Source organism: Lineus longissimus, chromosome 11 (genome assembly GCF_910592395.1).
Source record: "Lineus longissimus chromosome 11, tnLinLong1.2, whole genome shotgun sequence".
NCBI lineage: Eukaryota > Metazoa > Nemertea > Pilidiophora > Heteronemertea > Lineidae > Lineus > Lineus longissimus.
The window spans coordinates 3,763,092-3,781,558 of record NC_088318.1 but is presented as its reverse complement, the minus strand read 5'-3'; the positions used below and the strand labels follow the sequence as shown (position 1 = coordinate 3,781,558).

General features: G+C 42.0%; 1 protein-coding gene across 1 annotated transcript; it reads right to left on the bottom strand.

Moving 5' to 3' along the window:
• Positions 1-170: 170 nt before the first annotated feature.
• On the bottom strand, positions 171-18,385 carry LOC135495472 (splicing factor 3B subunit 3). The gene is made up of 21 exons (XM_064784158.1): positions 18,346-18,385; positions 17,542-17,867; positions 17,150-17,243; positions 15,348-15,520; positions 14,631-14,772; positions 14,219-14,394; positions 13,796-13,974; positions 12,977-13,311; positions 10,899-11,050; positions 10,376-10,531; positions 9,732-9,887; positions 8,930-9,196; positions 8,151-8,480; positions 7,544-7,749; positions 6,255-6,537; positions 5,530-5,742; positions 5,247-5,345; positions 3,314-3,457; positions 2,912-3,016; positions 1,739-1,834; positions 171-1,021 (listed from the first exon to the last, which is right to left on the bottom strand). The coding sequence occupies exons 2-21, from the start codon at positions 17,842-17,844 to the stop codon at positions 977-979; spliced, it is 3,654 nt and encodes a 1,217-aa protein (XP_064640228.1). The 5' UTR covers positions 17,845-17,867; positions 18,346-18,385; the 3' UTR covers positions 171-976.
• Between the last annotated feature and the right edge of the window lie 82 nt (positions 18,386-18,467).

Below are 18,467 nucleotides of genomic sequence, written 5' to 3'. Positions count from 1 at the left end.
TGCAACCAACAAATTGTTCCAAGGACCTGTGATGACCACCATGAATGAAAGACTTCTGTTAAGCCATTCAAATTGCTTGTTTGAGGGGAGTTTCAGACATCAAACGCAGCAGCAATTTCTAATCAAGCTTCCAAAAGTTTTCTCTTCACAAGAAATAAGTTAAAACTAAATTCATAAGAAAACACATTTATTAGTGTATTTTAATTTACATCAGTCATAATTGTACAATATTTCATTTTTCATGAGACCAAAGGAGCTGTTCTACACGGATAAAAGTTTAAGCATAAACTAGAATTCAAACTTGCACGAAATATGTTTACGATTTCTCCTCATTAGAGAAATCAAGGGAGAAAATACATTGTTTTCAACTTTGTAGAATGCCAAGATGGGTAAATCAAGATTATGAATACTTTAAACCGCAAAATTTTCACTATTTTGGTGAATGCACCATCAAACACGAATCTAATAAGCGTTAATATTTCAACACTTATGCATTAACCATTTCATTTCTGCAGCTATCGCATATTAGTCTATCACCAAGTGAAAATGAGCTAATCTGACAAAATATGGCGTCGTGAAAATTTCATGTTTGATGTGCAGAGTTGAAACTGGGCTTTTTTGGAGAAATTCACAACACATACTTCGAGTCCTACAAAATCAACGAAAATATATAATACAGCATACAAGCTTTATTAGTATTCCTTGACCTCATCCCAATTGTCAATCTGTACCCAATGAACAGCTGTCAAAACAATACAATCAGTAGGCCATCCAGAACAACTGTAAGTGGATATTCATCAGCCCACCATGAATATTTTTAGTAATTTTAGGTCCATGGAATGAAGATGAAATAAATTCAGTTGTCACGATGAAACGGCTCATCTTTGCTGGCCACAGTACAGGCCATCTTGAATAATTCGGCAGTCCATTGCATGCACAACAACCATGGCAGTGTTCAGTATGTGTGAACATACATTTAGAAAGCATATCTTGTCCGGATGTCCTCCAGCTTTTTCGACACCTGAAAGGAGAAGATAAAATCTCATTGAAGGACCTTTCATCAAAAGCTTCACAGTATTGAATGATTGACTGTGGATGTTTATGCAGTAATGCATCATTTGAAATCAAAACAAAAATCCTCCTTCCAAAACTGGGAGCAGAAATTATCCAAAAGAGCCGTGCTGACGTCATCCAACTTGAGATTTACGTCACTGACCCACATGGCGCACATTGTTGTTGGTGCAACAATGAGGAACCGGCGTTAAGATAAATGCCAGTGGCAGCGCCACAATCGATCGTACCTTCTGACGCCATGACGTCATTTTCTGGTCTGTTGACGTCGCATGAGGTCAATCACGGGAAACCATTGCGTACATTTTTGCACAGGATTTCAACAACAGAAAACGTGCCCAATAACTGGCATCGCGCATATTTTCCGCAAAATTATCTTAAGAAACTGATAGCTCAATAGATTTAAAACGTCGCCGAAATCGGTCGAAAATAAGCGATCGTTTTCGGGCTCAGGAATAACATGATAATGCGTTGGAAATGGAGAGTTTTGGTATGATCGATTGCAGCGCCACGCGGCGGATAAATCGCACCGGTTCCTCATTGTTGTGAGTAGTGCCGACGCTGGCACACCTTGTTGGCTATATCAGTAGGGCCAAGGTCATGATCCAATCCAAGGCATATTAAGTTTTCTTCGAGTATTTTTCTAATCGAACTTGTTTAATCGTACCTCGCTCGGTGTTCTGTCGAGTTCCTCTGCGACATTCTTCTGTTTGTTTGGGTCCATTGAAGTGAATGCTTCACACAGGTCACCATCCAGAACATTCTGAAGAATAAGAGTTGATGAAATTGACGACTAACTGCAGATTTTGAGGTTTTATTCCTCGTTGTCAACCGGGTAACCAAGACAGTCTCACCAAAAGTCATATGGGTCAACAATAACCTGCCTGCTTTAAAATGCAGCCACACAAGATTTCAAATGTCTGAGATTTGAATCGAACATAGACCTACGAAGAGACTGACCTACGTTTGATAACAATCTCAATGTTAATTTCTGCAGACTTTTATAAGCAACAACAACAAGCCATATTGTAACTTGGTCATGCTGCAACCAGCCTTGCCATCAACCAAAAACCCGGATTTGCAAGATTCCAATAGAACTGAAAAGTGGTCAACAATGATGACAGTGACGGATAATCTTCACTTGTCCCCAAGGCATGAAACAGACATCCTCTAGTAGGAGAGTCTGGGATTGACTTGGAGGTTAATGTAGCCTTCTCTGATTTAGGGTCCATCATGGCACGTTAAGACAACACGCTAGGAGCCATGCCCAAAGAGGCAAGAAACTCAATACTGCATTACTTCCGATTCAACTAGAATGTCCCCAAGGCATGAAACAGACATCCTCTAGTGGGAGGGAGTCTGGGATTAACTTGGAGGTTGATGTAGCCTTCTCTGATTTAGGGTCCATTACGGCACGTTAAGACAACACGCTAGGAGCCATGCCCAAAGAGGCAAGAAACTAAATAGAACTTCTGATTCAACTTGAATGTCCCCAAGGCATGAAACAGACATCCTCTAGAAGGAGAGAGTCTGGGATTAACTTGGAGGTTGATGTAGCCTTCTCTGATTTAGGGTCCATCATGGCACGTTAAGACAACACGCTAGGAGCCATGCCCAAAGCGGCAAGAAACTCAATACTGCATAACTTCCGATTCAACTAGAATGTCCCCAAGGCATGAAACAGACATCCTCTAGAAGGAGAGAGTCTGGGATTAACTTGGAGGTTGATGTAGCCTTCTCTGATTTAGGGTCCATCATGGCACGTTAAGACAACACGCTAGGAGCCATGCCCAAAGAGGCAATACTTCAATGCGATGCTCTTTCTCTGTGCATCACCCACCTTGACTGGAAAATAGTATGATCTGTAGGAGAGATGGTCTCTGCCGCAGAGGGGAGGGTGCTCAGATCTCATATGCATCTCTAAATGTTGGAAGAAGTCATGATCCTGGAAACAAAGGATACCTTTAAAGTTAGGGACTAAATGACAATGTGTCACAAGCATTTCTGAGTGATGATCATCTGAACTTGGATGCCTAGAGTCTCATGCCCACTCTGGGCTTCCAACCAGGGAATTCTTAACCACAAGCTAAGAGAATGAGCCACTTGACCAAAACGACTCCTTATAACTCGAAGCTCAACATTACCTCAGCACCCGGCCATGCATCTACAATGCAAGATTTTCATTCAACTGTTGGAATGATGACGAATCGTCACAAAGTTTAAGACATTTTTTCATACTAACCTCATGCGATGTGAAAGGCACCAGCATGCCTATGCCACCGGACAACGTCGTGTAGACGAGGGATTCTGACCCTCCTGGGATGAGAGTGGCTTTCTGAACGGACGTCACAACCTCACCTACATGGAAACTGTTGATCATGTCCATCTGAAACAGAAGTTACACACATCGTGTATTTCTGGTGGTGAAACACAATTAGGATACCGGTAGTCGAAATTACGTGCTAAGTGTTCTACAGCCAAGATCGGAAGTGCATGTAAGGAAAAACAAATATCTCTATTAGGGTACAGTTGAACCTCAAAGGACACCCATGGGACAGATAAGTGCTGTCCTTAATAAAGGTTTCCTGATAAGAGAGGTCATACTGAATGGAAATAACCAAATTTGGACCAAAACTAGCGTCCTTAATAGCGAGGTGTTGACTAAGGGAGGTTACACAGTGTTTTCTATTTGTGATATTTTACTGGTGCTGCTAAACTAAAACAGGTCATTTGTACTGACAGAACAGAAGTTTGTTAGAAGGTGAACCTTGAGTTTTGCAACTGATACTAAACAGTCGGATTCAGAATACTCTTCTTTCGAATTACATTTTTTCATCACAGAACTAAAGTGGTTCCTCAATTCAAGTTTGTCTTAGGGTTTTCCTGATAATCAGAACACAGGGTTGATGAATTTGATTATCTGGGGACAACTTGATTTCATTTTAAAATCACCAACGACAAAAAACTCCGAGCACTGCACAGAGACAAAGAAGCAATGTCATAATCACATCATATAGAAGATGACACTGATAAGGAGGTAAATTCAAGGATTTCATGAGTAAAATACAAGTATTCACTACAAAAGTAGACATAAAATAGAATACAGCATATAAACTTGTAAGAAAAGCAGCAGGACAAGTTTGTTAGTTGTTAGTAAAGGCAGAAGCAGTGTCATCATTACATGCACTTCACTGATCTAAACATGCGAACACGTCCATGTCCATCAGTCAGAATCAGATTCGAGCTTGTAATCACGGTGTGCAACAATAGAGGGTGCACGAGTCAGGTGTGAAGAGACGTGATCATCATGTCTGAAGATGGAAATGGTTTAATCAAGTCACAATCCATGCATTATTGAGATTGCGCATCATCCAAGCTTCCACTCCCACTCAGAAGTGATTCCCTTTCCGTGTAATAAGTTGACGTAGGATTTTCCCATTTTCCTTGGCAAATTCAATCGAATGACTTGACAGCTTTGGAAGTCGTAGGAGACTTTCCACTCCCAACCAATGCCTCATGCATCACACTGCGTAATTTCATTCATCTGTTGTTGAGACATGGGGTGATATGAATAAAGACTAGCAAATGCTTTTATCTAAATCGCCATGTACATTTACACTGGGCCTTTCTGTACAAAACTGAAGTAAAAGCATTTGGTAGTCTTTATTCATATCACCCATTGTCTCTACATTGAATAATGCTACATCGACAAAATTATCACATGCTCTCTTCTTTCGAACCCTCCTCCCATGTTAGTATTTGTTAGTAATCATGCATGATCTTAATAGCCAGTAGGTAAAAAGGAAGAAAGAAAATGCCAGTCACCAGTATGTTATAGGGGCGCTATAGCTGATAAAAACAACCGCAAACCAAATCCGAGAAAAGAAGAAAATAAAGGACTGATGGCTGCGAATGACAAAGAAAGTTCTTCAATGTAGAATTTTTAGAATTCAGCAGGTTCTTTTAGGATGGACACTGAAAATTGTTTGCTAAAGACCTTGTTGATTTTCAAATCCAATTGGAACATTGCACAGAAAACAACATGCCGAAGTTGATAGCAGTTTTCAATTCTATTTACGTCAAGATAAAACTTGAGTCAACAAAACTGCCACCAGTCCTTTAGATGTTAGTTCTAAGAACGGCACCGAGTAACCGTTGGACTGAAATCACATTACCTTTTGGGAGGCCCCGCTGAGCAAGCCTCGATCCCACAACGCTTTGTTCCCAGTGGGGTCTTCGTCGACGTCATCGGATACATCCTGCGGTAATCGCAACTAGAAAAGTAGGATGGAAATGTATAAGATTATGGTTTTCCTCGAGTCTTCATGATAATATGACCATGCCATATCATGATGTTGGACGATTTTACTTTCAAGAGATGACTGGCGTGATTGAAAAGTAAAGTTGAAAGTATGGACCTACAACAATCAATTTAGATTTGAATCATTCAATACTTACGATAGAAAGATTGCCAAACTTATCCGCAGCTGCCAAGGAGCCATAGTCCAGCATGCAGGCACACGTCAGCCATCTTGGATGGGTGTCGTCAGCAAAAACGATCAACTGGTTCTCCTGGCGTTTGTAGCGAAGGAAATGGAAACTCTCCTGGACGTCCGACACGACAATTCTGTTTCCCATGGTGTAGATGCCGGTGATGAAGTTTGGTAAATGCTGAAAAAGACACATTACAATGTTATTTTCAAGCAGGCAGAGCGAGTTTTTGACAACAGGTAACAGGTAACCCTCGGAGGACGATCCTTTTCCATTCTTGCGCCTCAGGTGTGGAACTCACTACCGTCCACCCTGAGAGCTGCACAGGACGTCAATACTTTCCGCAGAGACTTAAAAACATATTTGTTTGTGCAAGCTTATGAGCGCCTGTGAACATTGTTCCAGTGATACGGGCGCTATATAAATGACAATTTCATTCATTCATGGGTCAAGGTGGGCCAAGTCAATTGGCCATAAATGCAGGGCTTTTTCGGTAAAATATGTTTGGATCAGTTCCTAGTGATGAAATCACGCAATTTCATGTGAAACACGGACAGGTAAAAATCATCACATCCAAACACACGGAAAAAATTGGCATAAAGTTCAACTTGAACATGACTGGGAATGGCTGAGTACTCAAGCCCTAGGCATGTGGAGGTAAAAATATTTTCATCAACCGATTGACATCCTACCTTGTTTTCACATTTCCTCAATAACTTCTTCTTTCCAAAGTCGTAAATGCGGAGATATTTCCCAATACCCACAAGCAGACGTCCCTGGAATGGTGCCAGAGCGCCGGGCAGATCATCCACGGGTGTACTGTGGAGGAATTCAAGTTTTTCACCGCCGTTCGTCACTTTGTAGACCCTGAGGAAACCTCCTGGGCACAAACGTGGGTTGAGGACCAACTCTTTTGCCGTCCCGATGACGATGAACTGATCTTCCCCTTGGTTTGCAAACTTCACCAGCGAGATACTGAAACAAAGACAAGACAGGCTGTGAAAACGAGAAACATGATGTCAAGTGTTAAACATAACACATTCGAGCAGCAGCACATCACCACAGCTATTCCTTATAACACATGCAAGAATCGGCACATCACCACATCAAGTTCTTATAACACATGTGAACATCACATCACCACATCATTTCTTATAACACATGCAAGAATCGGCACATCACCACATCAATTTCTTATAACACATGTGAGCATCAGCACATCAGCACATCAAGTTCTTATAACACATGTGAGCATCAGAATATCAGCACATAAAATTTTTATAACACATGAGAGCACCAGCACATCAATTTCGAACTCTTGTCCGAGATTTGAATCGAACATAGACCTACAAGATTTCCGACCTACGTCTGATAACAATCTCATGTTTATGTATGCAGTCTTTTATAAGTAACAACAACAGAGTATATTGCAACTTGGTCATGCTGCAATGGGTTTAGGTATTTAAATCTCTGTCACAGAGATGTGGTGTTGCCTGATAATGCAGGTTGGCTATGTTTTTGTAGCCCTATTGAAATGACCAGCTTTTCTGGACTTTCCGCTATTGGGGTTGTGGGCTTAGGGTGCATACACCAGGAGCTTTCCAATTTAAATCTCAATAGTACTAAAATTGGAAGTGTTTTGTTGTCCCCAAGGCATGAAACAGACATCCTCTGGAAGGAGAGAGTCTGGGATTAACTTGGTTGATGTAGCCTTCTCTGATTTAGGGTCCATCATGGCACCTTAAGACAACACGCTAGGAGCCATGCCCAAAGAGGCAAGAAACTCAATACTGTATTACTTCTGATTCAACTAGAATGTCCCCAAGGCATGAAACAGACATCCTCTAGAAGGAGAGAGTCTGGGATTAACTTGGAGGTTGATGTAGCCTTCTCTGATTTAGGGTCCATCATGGCACGTTAAGACAACACGCTAGGAGCCATGCCCAAAGAGGCAAGGTAGAAAAACCCCAAAGTCACTCACCTGTGAGCTGCCTCATTCTGTTCCAACTGTATCTTTTCGATCGTTTCTCCATTTATTGGATTAATGATTCTGATGATCGAAGCCCACATTCCTTGGCCGGCTTTTGGCGCACCGAACACCGTCTCGGGCAGATTCTCATTCAGGAATGCTGCGGCCATCTCTGCTGCCAATTCCTGTTCCTCATCGAGTGCTGCTTCTACCATTTCCTGGAAGATAATACTAATCCATCAGCCCTTTCTAAGGCAAAATAAAGAATTCTCTAACTTTAATTTGTAATACTGAAACCACTTCACTTGATCTAAACAAGACAACTGTTCAGTATGTTAACCTTATGTTCTCGTTACTGTTGTATTCCTGAAAGTTGTATTGTGTTCTATGCCATTTTCCTACGAAACGATTTTCTGCTTTAAAAAATGTTGCCCGAGCCCTTTGATATGAATTCAAAAGCTGGAGCACCAAGAAACCCCAGCTGCCTCAGTCACTCAAGACCCTGGCTGCAAAGATGGGAGTCAATGGGCTTAACCACAGCACTATCACTCAGCTCAAACAGGTGTCTTCCTGGCAAAAGTCAGCACAGAATAAGAAACTAGTCGTAAAGTTCACCTACCTCAGCCATTTGTTGCTTTCTCTGTGTCTTCGTTGTGTCTGTGTAGGCGTTGTGATCAGTCTCGATCATGATCAGATTATTCGTCTCCGGATGTATCACAAACTTTCTCGGCGTGAACTGCAACGGTGTGGCCACCTGATTGAACACCGCACCGAGTTTCTCCAATGCCAAAATTCTCAGCGTGTTCGTCGAGATTGCTACTATACCCTCTGGACACTGCTCTGATGCGAAACCCGACGCGTACTCGAGAGTCTCATAGGACAGCGGCGTAAGATGGAAACGATTTTGGTAGCTATAACTCAACCATGTTCGACTTGACATAGCAAGAACCTGGAAAAGTGAAACAAAATACAGCTGAACCTCTCTTAGTAATACACTGCCTCTAATAAGGATAACAACTTTGATAGTAAATTGGTCCGTTCCATTCAATTCATCCTCCGAAATTTGGACACCTCTCGTAAGGACAGCACTTGTCAGTCCCAGGGGTGTCCTTGATAGAGCGGGTCTGCAGTAGTTACAGCAAGATCCGAATTCAAAGCTCTTATGGGACGCAAGTTGTGTAGCTAAATGAAAATCGATCAAATACCAATTAGTGTTTGGATCAGTGCCTGGGGTTGAAATCATAAGGTGACTTCAGGTGAAACACGGACAGGTAAAAATCATCATCTCCAAACATTGACCAAAATTTATCAACACGTTCAGCCACGCTTTCGAACTCTACAAAGATGAGTCTAGGGGGAGGTATTTCAGTCCAAACAATTCCTAATCCCAGTACTTACAGCCTCCGAGCCCTGCATACTGATTCTGAACAACTTCACAGCCCTCGAACCAAGGTAACGCGTCCTGGTATCTGAGAGGTCACCAGTGACTGTGTCAAGGACTGTCCTCAGCAGGACACCATTCTGTAACCCAATATTGAGGAAGAGGCCACCGATGGTACCGGCTTCACCAGTCTCTTCCTTGGCTTCCGTGCCTCCCATCTCGACGATGCACAAGGCCTCTGGTGGGGCTGGTAGGGCCTGCATACTCAAGGGAGACAGACAATCCTGGAACAGAAACAGAGGATTAATACATGTTCATAACCTTTAGACTTAAATCCAAGCATCAAAAAGAGACAGATGACATAAGAAAACAGAGTTCCCAGCTATTTTTTTCGTAAGAATTGTTTGGATCAGTACCCGAGGTTGAAATCACAATTTGACTTCATGTGAAACACGGACAGGTTAAGGTCATCATCTCCAAACAATCGCTTCCAAAATAGACATGGAAGTTCTCGCACCGATTTCATCACAGTCCTGATGTCCAACATTTGGAGATCTCCTTCAGGCCATCCAAGGCCAGGTTTACATTTGATTCACGTGTCATCCAAAGCTGGGTTTACATTGGATTCACGTGTCAATTGCCATGAGATTGTCAATTGACTTTGTGAATCGTATGCAGCCCACTCTTTTGAAAATGACTTGTTTGTTCTTAGAGTGACTTGTTACAAGAAACAAAGTGAACCTTGATGCAAACCAAGTCTCAAGTTTTTGAAATTTCATCAATTCACCACTCCGTCTTAAACATGAAAGAGTTACTTACTGTTGGATCTAACGAGATGATTCGGACAGTATTGTCGGCCAATCCCACAGCCAGGAACCGGCATCGCTGTTCGCCCACAGGAACTCGACCGAGACCCATACAGATGACATCGGCAGACATCTCTTTCCTCTCCGTATACTCATTAAGCTGCCCGGTCTTGAAATACAATTGACAACATATTTTAAAGAAATGCCATTACTACCTTTTTTCTTAGTTTTCAATGACAGCATCAAATTCAGTTTCGTCTTGACACCCCGCTTCTTCGGCAAGGTCTTTCCCTGCCGGGCTTCGAACAGAGTGCAGTCTTGGAGGATGTGATTTATGGTCACAATGCAGTTAGCAGCTCCATGATTTCACGAGGAATGAGCCATGATTTCACGAGGAATGAGCCATGATTTCATGAGGAATGAGCCATGATTTCACAAGAAGTGTTTGAGAAGTTCACATAGCGGTATCAGAAATTGTGGATTTGAAATGTTATTGACGACCTCTCAGAGGTGTGAAGGGAATCAGTAAGTGTGTTTGGATCAGCGCCTAGGGTTGAAATCAAGAGTAGACTTCATGTGAAACACGGACAGGTAAAAATCATCATCTCCAAACACAAATTGTCAGACGAACAGAAAAGCATTCGCTCGGCAACTTACGGGGTCCATCTCGAAGTAGACCAACTCTCCTCCAGTCAACGCAATGACAACTTGTCGCTGGTTCACGGCACATTTCACAATCGTCTTCTTTCCTGGAGTCTTCCATTCGTTCACACGTTTATCTGATCGAATGTGACGAATACCGTCAGGATAGATCTGAAAGAATAAGAATTTTTTTGATAATTTTAAAGCTTCCCTGGCAAACTCATTTCACCAACCGATCAGTTGAATGGGAATACAATTTTCCCAACTGTCAAAACAGAACATGACCCAATGAGTTGTCACTGTGTGCTTGAATCAGTGCCTGGGGTTGAAATCACTATTTGACTTCATGTGAAACACGGACAGGTAATGATCATCATCTCCAACACACCTTAAACTATTGGGAATTGGGAACTGCACTACGGTTCACTTTGTACTGCAGGATGTTTTTTATGGTCTCCCTTTTAGGTAAAGGGAACAGAAAGAGTGATTATTCAGCAATGTTGGGCAGAAAGATTGAATCTTATGTCAGCTTACACACCTGGACCAAAGCATCATCTCCCAACTGGGAACAAGACAGCGTTGGGGTTGTACCAAGAAAACCAGAATCAGTCACCTCCTCGACAGTCTCTCCGATGGAAAGTACAAGCGTGGCGTTCACGAAGGACACAATGATGTAAGCGTCGTATTCATCTGTAAATAGAAAACGGAGAGAGGCCTCGAGGGTGAATGAGGGGTTCAAAACAGGGGCAGAGAGGGCATAGCTCACTAGGATACCTTTGGGTTCACTCCATGTGAGCCATACCGACTCCACAACATGCAAAGTGATGGAAAATGAATGAAAAACTGACCAAAGAGAAAGACCATTGTGTAGCATCTGAACAATTTAAGCAAAGGAAACCTGTGGGTTAAATAATGAGACGTCGCATCTCAAAATAACTTTATTGTGTCAATGGTAATTTTCTAGTGCCTTTTTATGAAAACGGCACTTGGACAGCCTGCCATTGGTTGACATATAAACACAATCTATTGTCATTTTCTAGTATCTTACAAACACAGGATCTTGACTGGTACATAACATATTAAGAATTGGACAAACTTTCCTAACTTGAACATTGAAGTATGTGTGTCAATTTGGATTTGACACCTAGCACAGTGTTTCAAACAAATGATGCAGTTGATAATTTCCACGATAGCTCCATACACTCGACTGTGAACGTGGTTCAGTACAATGATATTGCCCACAATATCAGTGTAGAACTGGAGAACTGTCAAGGGTCCAAGGATGCGTCGTGACCAACAGTGCTCAGACAATGTTTCTTATCAACTAAATAACACTATAAATTAGTATCTTGAGAATTTTTTGCTGGCTTCTCTGAACACTGGATGTTGATTTCACCCAGTGAAGTACTTCAACAGGGCCGACTTATTTGGAGGCAGCCAGAAATCAAAAGAAGTGGAGCGACTGCCTTGTGGCCTCATGTCCCACAGGTCAGTGCCACAAGTAAGATTCCGAACACTAGATATCCTTTATGCATCGGTCCAGTGCGCGTACCCACCTTAGCGTCTGAGTGTTGAGGTCACACCTGAAATGAGAAAGCAGGCTTGGCGTGGGTATCTGACCACCACCAGCCTTAATGAGTAGCTGTTCTTTGTTCTTGTGGAGTATGCGGTCAAGCACACAGGAGAAGAATGTAGAAAGGTACCGAATTCGAAAAGGTGTATGAAGGACGTGCGGTGATGTCATTAGGACAGTCATTTTGGACGTTAACCCATGCCCTTGACCCTGTTGAATCACCAACCAAAAGTCCCACGTGTGGATAATATCAGTATTGTCACAGTTGACGTCGCCAAACTTTATACTGCTGCCATGTGGCGCTGAGGACCAAGTATGCCACATGGGTCAAGGACATAATTTGACGTCCAAAATGGCGTCTAGTTGTGATGACATCATCTGCGCTGCCTGTATATTTTGAAAAGAGGTTCATTAAAGACCATGCTAGTAATTTTTTATTGTATTTCCTTTTCATTATCACCGGTTCATATTGATTTCTTATATTTTGGTTATCAATTCTGTAATCTAAATGATTGCTTTTTATGTGGTGAATTTCCCCATGATGTGGGGCTTTATCTCTCACAGACTACATTGTCCTAAATTTGACAAGGTGATAAACAAATCAAATGGGTCCTGCAGACTGTCAATTGTTTTTACTTTACAAAAGAGTTGACTCCAAGGAAGACAGGACTTCTCTCAGAATAGACATGAATCTTTCAGATAGTCATGAATCTTTCAGATAGTCGTGAGTGCCTCTCAAATTAGAGGGTAAGTTGGTTTGTATGAACAGCGACGCTGAGCGAGTGTGCAAGACCCATATTGGTACCGTATAAAGATAAACTGCATCGGTGAAAGGCATGTTTCTCTGTGGTAAGACGGAAGAGTAAGGCTGAGAATTATTTTAAAACATTATCTGAGAAATTGAAGAAAACTACCAATCTTTAAAAAGTTTTCTCCAAAAAGATCATACTCATTGCTGCATTAACTCAATTTCTGTGCATACTTTTCTCTTCCAAAGAAGAACACGCACTTCACCGACTACTACTAAAATGGGAGATACTTACCATCAATGTTCTTTTTCACTGTCCATACAGCATTGGGATTACCGGGCAGTTCCGACACAGCCATCTCAGACACCTCCAGACCATGTCGAAGTACTCGCAACGTCGACCGTGGTCCCCTTCCGCACAGGCAATATAACTGTGGCGTATCCTCATTCGCGAGATCAGCAATCTGACAGTTCATAATCGGAGAGAGGCTGTCGATTTCGTCCACGATGACCAAGTTCTTGAGGGGTCGTGGTGCGAAGAAGAATGTATCTCCTTCCTCGAGGGGCATGGCACTGCTGAATTCCGGTTCATCGTCATCATCACCGAGATGAGCAATTTGATAAAGGAAACTGAAAGAAAATTTGAGATGGTTTTTTTCACAGGATGTTGAAATTAGATGAAAAGCTAAGAACAAAAATTTGCAAGTATAGATTCTATTTAACAACCAATAGTCAACATTACCTGAAAAGGAGGAGAATAATGTCTCCAAGGCATGAAACAGACATCCTCTAGTGGGAGGGAGTCTGGGATTAACTTGGAGGTTGATGTAGCCTTCTCTGATTTAGGGTCCATCATGGCACGTTAAGACAACACGCTAGGAGCCATGCCCAAAGAGGCAAGAAACTCAATATATCTTCTAATTAACAAAATATGAAAAAATGTCCCCAAGGCATGAAACAGACATCCTCTAGTGGGAGAGAGTCTGGGATTAACTTGGAGGTTGATGTAGCCTTCTCTGATTTAGGGTCCATCATGGCACGTTAAGACAACACGCTAGGAGCCATGCCCAAAGAGGCAAGAAACTACAACGCTCGGGTATGGAAGATAACTTACTGATTTCCAAACTCTGAGGCTACGAACAAGAAGCCCGTTTTGAGGACACACATGGATGCTGCCACTGGCACAGTGTCAAAATATTTCAATCGTATTTCTGTGACCATGTCCTCGTCCGTTTCTAAGGTGATCTTGAAGATGTCACCCTGTTCTGTTTGTGCCAGGAAGAAAAACATGGACTGAAAAAGAAAAGAATTGTGTAAAATCTCTGTTTTAGGCACCGGACAAGTGCAACACTGCCAGCTCCTGTCCGAAGAGATACTTGCAGAAATATGCCCCTGAATGATTTCTGATCCGATCTCGAAAATTCAAAGTCCTACAGAGAGCCAAGGAATAGATCTTTCAACTAGTGCTGTAAAAAAGCTTTTCAGGAAGAGAAAATGGAAATCTGGCTGCTTCTTTAGTGCAGTGGTCATCACTCACCTTTGTTTTATGAGTAGCACTACACACAAATATCATCCCCCGCTCAGGGTCGTCGAGATCGTTTCTTCGACGCGGGATAGGACACCGGATATCTGGCTGGTCACCAAAATTTTTGTATGTGATGTAATTTTCCGAGCAAATTAATGTACCACTTGGTCCCTCATTGCCACCAGGAACTGGAAAGTAATATTGAGTAAATGTGTTACTACAGTCAGAAGACCCCAGAACTTCGATACCTAAAGAGTGGGATATTTCAAACCCAGCGAAAGATGCAAGAACCTTTCCGGTTGCAGAGCCAAAGGTCAGTAGACGAGGCAAATGATTCTTATTTTTTTGGTGGTAGAATGACACTGCCCATTAAGAGGATAGAATAACCTATCTTCTCAAATGGCCCATACTTGATTTTTTTTACCTGATATTAAGAAATTAGCATGTTCCTCCAATTGCTCGGAGTATTTCCTGACAACGTGATTCAAACCAAGGTCCAACTCATAGTAGGTCAACAATTGTTGTGTTTTTGTTGCAGCTTCTCCAGTAGGATCACTATCGGATTCCTAAAAGATAAAAACAAATCATTAACGACTAAATTCTTCTACAATCGCTCCTGTCAGCCTTGCTAGTGTACAAATACAGTTCAAAACTATCGGGGTTACAGGCCAAGACTTTGCCAACAGTGAGGGAGGTGGATCAGGATATCACAGGCCTTTTCACGATACTCTTAATGGAATTGTTTTGCCTGTCCTGGCAGAGGGACCAGGTAAAAGACCATGCTATGCCAAGCTTTGGATGTAATTTGAGAGCAACGCTTGCCAGAACTTTTGGGGTATGGTTGCAAGGTATTAGGCCAGGCATCTGGCGAAAGAAAAACACCATTTTCAGGGATAGAAATTAACCGCCGGCACAGAGGCCATTAGCATGTTGACCACCTCAATGTACCTTCAACACCCTCAACTTTTCCATTTCCTAGCAAGGGCAAATTTTCCCCAACTGGCCTTAAATGGGTGCTCTCAGATTTTAAAATATCTAGCCATGAATTTGAAACTTGCAACCATGGACTCTCCGCACAGTCGCTTTAAAGACAGGCTGATGGAATTCTTGCCTCTTATTAAACTTGCACCCATGGACTCACCTCATAGTCAATTTCTAGACAAGCAAATGTTGGATTCTCAAAGCCGACATCAACGCCAACCATGTGATAGACCAATGTGTTTGATTTATGGGCTTCTAATGGCGAAGAGATGGTCAGACGGGCCTGGGCATCTCTGTTCAAAATATATACAAGTTTTTGTTTTTCAACTGCACCTGGAATTGTAAGGGAAGACTTGGTAAAATGCATGTGACGATCATTTTTGTTTTCCATTAATTTCTAACAAGTTAAATAGGCTGTTACTGTGATGTTTCTTTCAGGTGTTACAGTGCGACCATACTATACTGCTTGGAGGTTATTAACTTGATAGAAGGATAAAATGTCCTATCTAAAAGCTTTATGTAGTAAAAACGTAATCTTTGTCTCTAAAACTAATGGGATGAGTGTTGACATCTTGTGGAGCTCTAAACGCTCTCTGTCCAGGTGATGTGGTGGTAAATGGAGCCAACCAGATCGTCTTGCACAGGCATTGATCACTGTGCCAGTGGTGTAAAAATGGTTTCATTTCTGCGTCTAATATGCAAAATTTTAAAAAGAAAATGGTATTCTGACCATCTGTCCCTCAAATTTTGGTGCTGTTACAAGAAACGGAACGACTTTAGAATTCCCGATCGGAAGTATAGGTCCAAGGCGCGAATGAATACCGAATAATGAATAAGTAACCCTAACCCTAACCCTTTAAACCGATTCACAACTTATATAGTGCGGAGGAACATCCGATCGGTAATTCTAAAGTTTAGCCCAAGGAGGATACCGCGGTGACGTCACATCACGTGATCCCGACCCATATTAGTGATCGCTATGGCCAATCAGATTCAGTCTACTGACAGCACCAGCACTGACCACATCTCCACGTCTCTCTGTCTGGTGCGCTCCTGTACACAAAAACACCAATAGACATGAAATATTGCAATACCTAGTATGGATTCTTCCTGTGTAAAATAAAATTTACAGAGCAGATTAACTTCCACGAATAAAAAAGACGTTTGGCGTGGCCAAAGTGCGGAAATAATGTCTCCGCTAAAATACACTACGAAATACACTAGGCAATGCACTACGCAATATATAGGAGAGATGCAGTTGAGTTTGTTATTGTTTTGACTTAGAAGCCCGCCCATATCATAATATATTCATGTATTCATGAAGTATGAACTAATTTCTGTCCCATACAACTCTAAGAACAGTCAATTTCTCCTTAAATCATCACCGAAACCGCGATATCCGCAGGAAGATTTCGTTCTAGTGTCCGAAAATGCATGATCTTACAGGGGCGCTAACTCGACAAATAGAGGGGATCTATGGGGATCTATGCGAGTTTTAGGTCCTGCAGGTCTCGAACTTGTAAAATCTGTAAACATGCCTTCAAATCCCATTATGATAATGAAGAGATTGCCCATATCTGGGACACTGTTTTGAAACCATCGCTAATTTTGGAAGATCGGTGCCCGGCTATTTGGTTAAAAAAAACCTATTTTTCCCCATCAAAACAGCACTTTTCATTATTCAAATGATAGCTTATTGCCTGAAGACTAATTTCATAGCAGAAAAGTACTAATAACTCTGATTTGATGCGAAAAATCTAACTTTTTTGATGACTTGATTTTCCCTTGGCCGTGGATCGAGTTTGTTTACAATATGCAGCGCCATCTTGGAAAAGCCGTGACGTCACCGCGGTATCCTCCTTGAGTTTAGCCCAAGAAACAAGACATTTGTTCTATTGAGCCTTATTAGAAATACAGTAAGTACTTTTTTCATGACGCGATAGAAAACAGCACAACACCTACCTATCATGACTGCACGACCTTTTGGGTCAACAGCCAGAAACTGCCCAGGGACTATACGACGGCATCCACTCTTGCCAAATGTTTCTTGATGAATCTAAAAAGTCAAAAGAACTGATCATGACATCCCCTTGTGGTGAACTTGACGAAATCTTTGTAATCATTAGCGGATATGTCTCACTTGACTTCTGGTTTACTATTCTAATCCTGACTTTTAAAGACATACATGTAAACAAGTCAATGGGGTCAACAGGGATTTTCTGTTTTAACACCAACAGAAGCTTTATTAAGCAAAACAATCTCATCTTCTGGATTTTCCCGGCACTTAAAATACATTCAAACTACAGTACAAAACAATAAACCACATCTACTTTGAAAAAAACCCGCATCCTTACCCTTTCGAACACATTCTTTGAAGGAACATATTCTAGGATGACTATCCTCCCAGAATCTGATCCCACAACAAGGTAATCTTTTGTTCCACCGGTCAGTCTAAATGGTATAATGGATCGGATCACACCGAAAACCTCCACCGACAAGAGCGTGTAGACTTTCCCAGTGTTAGGATCGGGACGCAGTAACTCAAGGATTTTCCCCTTCGAGACGACTATCTCCTGCTGCTTGGTGCCCGAGAAGTTACCGTGGATGGCACATGTGATGCCTGTCGAGCGCTGGAGGGTCAAGTTGTAGAGATACATCGCGACGCCTCAGACCTCACTATCTGGAAAGACAATTTAGGAAGAGATAAGAAGGTTGAAAATTGGGCATTTGAAGGTACGCCAACTTTCTGCAAGGGTCGGGTGATTTTTGGGGGGGGGGGGGGGGGGGGTTGATTCAGTCAATCAGACACTCAGTGCCAAATTTAGTAGCAACCTTTCTGTTTTCAATACCTGGTATGATGGTTCAAGGAGGTGGAATAGATGCCCTCGCCCTCGAGCTGAATGAGTGAAATCCACGGTACGAACCAAATCCTCCCACACAGCCAGCTACCTGTGCATTTGTACAGGGAAAATGTACACAACACAAAGTAAACAGGGCATCAGGACACCGATGTTTGTATGTCATAAACAACTATGTCGTATTGTAAAACATCTAAAAAAATCTTTGGATTGAAAAGGTACTATCTAAACTTTGCTTTGCAACTAGGTTTTATTGTTGTTATTCTGTACTTATGCAGATGTTGATTGATTTATTCTCACCAACGATGACAATGCGTTGCGGCGGCATAAAGCGATAACTAATTGCGCTGAAGTTGGAACACCACCAAAAGTCGATCAGTGCAGCTAAGAGAAAAATGTATCACCTGATCTTAGCAGAACTT